The sequence below is a fragment of the Sphaeroforma arctica genome (genome assembly GCF_001186125.1).
Source record: "Sphaeroforma arctica JP610 unplaced genomic scaffold supercont1.3401, whole genome shotgun sequence".
Taxonomy (NCBI): Eukaryota; class Ichthyosporea; order Ichthyophonida; genus Sphaeroforma; species Sphaeroforma arctica.
The window spans coordinates 1-3,498 of NW_014037157.1; the positions used below are offsets into that span (position 1 = coordinate 1).

The 3,498-nt window shown below is 46.7% G+C and overlaps 2 protein-coding genes across 2 annotated transcripts; one reads left to right on the forward strand and one right to left on the reverse strand.

Annotated features, from left to right (window-relative positions):
* Positions 1–118: 118 nt before the first annotated feature.
* Positions 119–544, reverse strand: SARC_13534 (hypothetical protein; the record flags this gene model as incomplete). Its single annotated transcript, XM_014292334.1, has 1 exon — positions 119–544. One exon carries the CDS (start codon positions 542–544, stop codon positions 119–121), a length of 426 nt encoding a protein of 141 aa, XP_014147809.1.
* Positions 508–3,107, forward strand: SARC_13535 (hypothetical protein). The gene has a single exon (XM_014292335.1). It carries the CDS (start codon positions 2,591–2,593, stop codon positions 2,951–2,953), a length of 363 nt encoding a protein of 120 aa, XP_014147810.1. The 5' UTR covers positions 508–2,590; the 3' UTR covers positions 2,954–3,107.
* Positions 3,108–3,498: the final 391 nt, after the last annotated feature.

The window sequence follows — 3,498 nt, forward strand, 5'->3', positions numbered from 1 at the left end:
TATATATATATATATATATATATATAAATATATATATATATAGTATATATGGGATTGGAGATAGTAGTCACTGTGTTCACTATCCCTACCCCAGTGCGTTCAGAAGCTGATCGATGTATCACTTCTGCTTCATGATGATCCGTGGGTGACCTAATAGTTGAAGGTCGACCACGTACAGAATCATTCGGATTCCTCTTCTTCTCGATATCCAGCGGAACACATCCATCAGCATCTGGAACCATGCTGGTGAGAACGTAGCCCCTATGAACATATCCATCAGCAGGTGGAACCATGCTGGTGAGAACATAGCCTTCATAGGGAGCGCCAGGAAGCACCAAAGTTGGCCCTGGTGATCCCGAAACTGCCAGAGCTTGGGATCGGCCATAGCCAACGCATAGAAGCCGTCGTTATGCCGGACGACATAGCTACATCCCCGCGACAAGCGATCTGAGATAGTTTCTTTAGACCATCCGCACGGTATGAGTGTTTCTCCGCTGCTTTGTTTTTGTCCTTCGAACTCAGGATTTTCCGACTTAAGGATCATAAACGCTGAGTGGTCCAGGTATTCCTCCTGTTCCTCGCAGCGGCGAATGACCCCCGAGTCCTTCAGCCTCTTGCTCCGTGGCCGCCATCTCTTCGGTCACGTCCGTGTTGTTGATCCAGTGACCCCTGTTGGATGACTTGTTGGAGGGAGCGCATTTTGATCTTTGGTATAGTATTTATCTGTGTGTGCATTGTGTGCTGATACAACATATCTTCTGTGAATTTCCCAAACCGTTTTTCAACTTTTTTTGTAGAATCTGGGGTGTAACATCCAATCTATAGTTGATATGGTTATGGGCATGTTAGTTTCCAAGATGGTATACTCTTGGCTGTTGTGGGTTCTTTTGTTCGCGTCTTGTAATCCCTCTGACTTTTGAATATGAAATGTGTCTTCGTGTAGACGCTGAGAGATTACAAGTAGCAGGCCAAATTTTACAAATTTTACAGCAAGAAACCGTCTCGATTTATAGAAGTCATCAGAGATAGCTCACTCCCAAGAGCTAATCAGGTTGCTTAAATCACTTCCGAGAGTTGAGTTAATACTTAACCGACTCCTGAGAGTAGATTAAGTTTCTCAACCAACTCCCGAGAGTGGATTAAGTCTGCCAAGCGCAACATTCTAAAAATAGCTACGGTTCTGTGTGAGCCACAACTTATGCGAAAAGGCATCATGTGAGCAGCTGAAATTTAGTTGCAGAGAAGGTACAATAGGGATAATATTATATATTTCAAAAAAGTTAAGTTACGATGAAGACACATATGGTGTGGCTCTCATAGCCGTTGTTCGATAGGAAGAAGTGGTCAGTAAATCCCCGTTTGAAGCTTGGGCCAAGTGCGTTGACGATGGAGATATGCGCTGGGTCAATTCAGGTCGGTGGTGACATTAAAACTGACACCATCAAAATCCCTCATATTCGCTTGCTGACCTACTAAGTAGCGTACCCGCCTTTGTGGTACGGATCGTGTCTGCGCCGTGTAGTGCCGTGGAATGGGTGAGTGCAGAGTACGAACCGCCGAGTAGGATCAGGTTATCCGTCATAACTCACTTGAGGAGCGAGGTTGTGGGTGAAACGATGCCACCAGACTCTGGATGCACTCGGTATGTGGTGGTTGGCCAGGATCGGGAGTATCAAAGACGGAACCAACAAGCGCGATGACTTGGTTTGGAGGAAGTAGTATTTCAACAGCGTGATTAGCCGGGGTATGTAGAACATATGTTGGATGTGTCAGAGACGGGTGAGGGTACGGTGGCTCTTCTACATGCTGGATAAAAGATACAAGGTGTTCGTGGAGGGTCGTGACGCTCCTGTAATTGCTGGAGGAGGTCAGGGCCAATGGGAGGCGGTTTCTGGCCTACCAGAATTTGTCGGATCAATTGTTGGGTGCAGGCAAAGTGGTTGGAGGTGAATCTGTGGTCACCGGGGCAGACAGGAAAAAACATCCGTCGGTGCGGTAGTCGAGGAATGTGAGCATATACGTATTCGTTATAATAATAGCACAGAGCCGGATTGGTGTAGGCTCGAAGCAGCGGTTGTAACTGACGTGTCTGGCTTTGTCCCGGTTTGAGGTTGGCGGTTTGCCCATGACCAGTTGGTAGTAGTATTGGCGCCGGGCCATTGCCACGATCTCCTTGTTGGACCCATATTTCGGTAAGTTCATCCTAACATCGTCACAGCGTTGGCCGAGGGCTACATGGTTGGGTGTACGCCCGCCCGTGGTCTTGTATACAGTTTTCAGGTGCGCATAGATACTGTACGGGAAGTGCAGTGATGGTTTGTCGTGGGCCCAGGCCGGTTGTGTCAGAGGGATGAGTGGTTTTGTGTTGGGCATTGAGTCGAGTTGTATTCCCAGGCAACTTCCGAGGTAGTCCGCGAATGGTCGCGTGGGGAGCAGGCCACAAAGGTGGAGTCGTTTCCTTTGCTTTTTAGAAAACATAGAGTATTTAGTGCCCGTGATGATGTGGTTGCTGCTTGGATGAGTGCTGAGTTATAGCGCTCGAACAGGAGTTCCAGTGCATCCTTTCAGTCCATATGTAGCCGTGGATAGGATGAATGTTTTGAACAGCACCAGCCGGTTTCGGGGGTGTCACCAGCTAAAGCTATTGAAGCCATCAGGGCGAAAGGAGACGATACCCAGGGACAATGCTGCAACCAGGGATTCCAAATGTCTGGCGAGGTTGATCCTTAGTATTCCGTTGGGCAGAGGGAACCCCGGATATTTGAAGAGTTTAGGCTTGGCACGTGTGGGTGTCATCTTCAGGGAGAGATACTGTATGTTCCAAGGGGCGTCTGCGAGCGTCGGCGTGATAAGCGTAACATTTATGCGGATGGTTGGCGCCGCGTGTCCCAAGTCGGTAGATCGTACTCGGGGTTTGATGACACCCTGTTCAAGGCCAGATTTGGGTCCCTAAGCATCCATGTCGTCTAAGAAGAACTGGAGCGGTACGTGTGTCGTCGACAAATAAATAAGAGTGGAGGAGCTTGGGAAGGAATCATGTAGATAATAAAAGGTTGTGTGCCAACGATTGAGCCTTGTAGGAGCCCATTCGTTCTATGTAATAGAGGTGGGAGCGTGCAGCGGTATATCACTCGGATAGGGACCCTCTCAAATAGCGCGTGGAGGTGTAATAGCCGGGCCTCCACATTAGACTCTATGTTATAAACGTACTCTTAAGCAATACGTAAATTACAAACGTACTCTTAATAGTACGAGGAACAAGTTTCCTAAATGGTTTTTAATGGTTTTATTAATTAACACTTTTTTCTATTTTACACATCAGTTTTGTGGTAGTTAATCTACCTTTACGCTTAAGTAGTCTAAGTAATTAATACCTTTGCTAACTTTAAAATATGTAAGATTCGGTCTATTAAGGCGATATTAACGCCTTAGAGTAAATAAACGCGTAGGTGAATTCTAAGTATCGTGAAAATATCAAAGTAAATAAACGAAATGAGA

Excerpts from the sequence above, each read along its gene's own strand:
- SARC_13535 (XM_014292335.1), top strand. The coding sequence starts at position 2,591 with ATGAATGTTTTGAACAGCACCAGCCGGTTTCGGGGGTGTCACCAGCTA.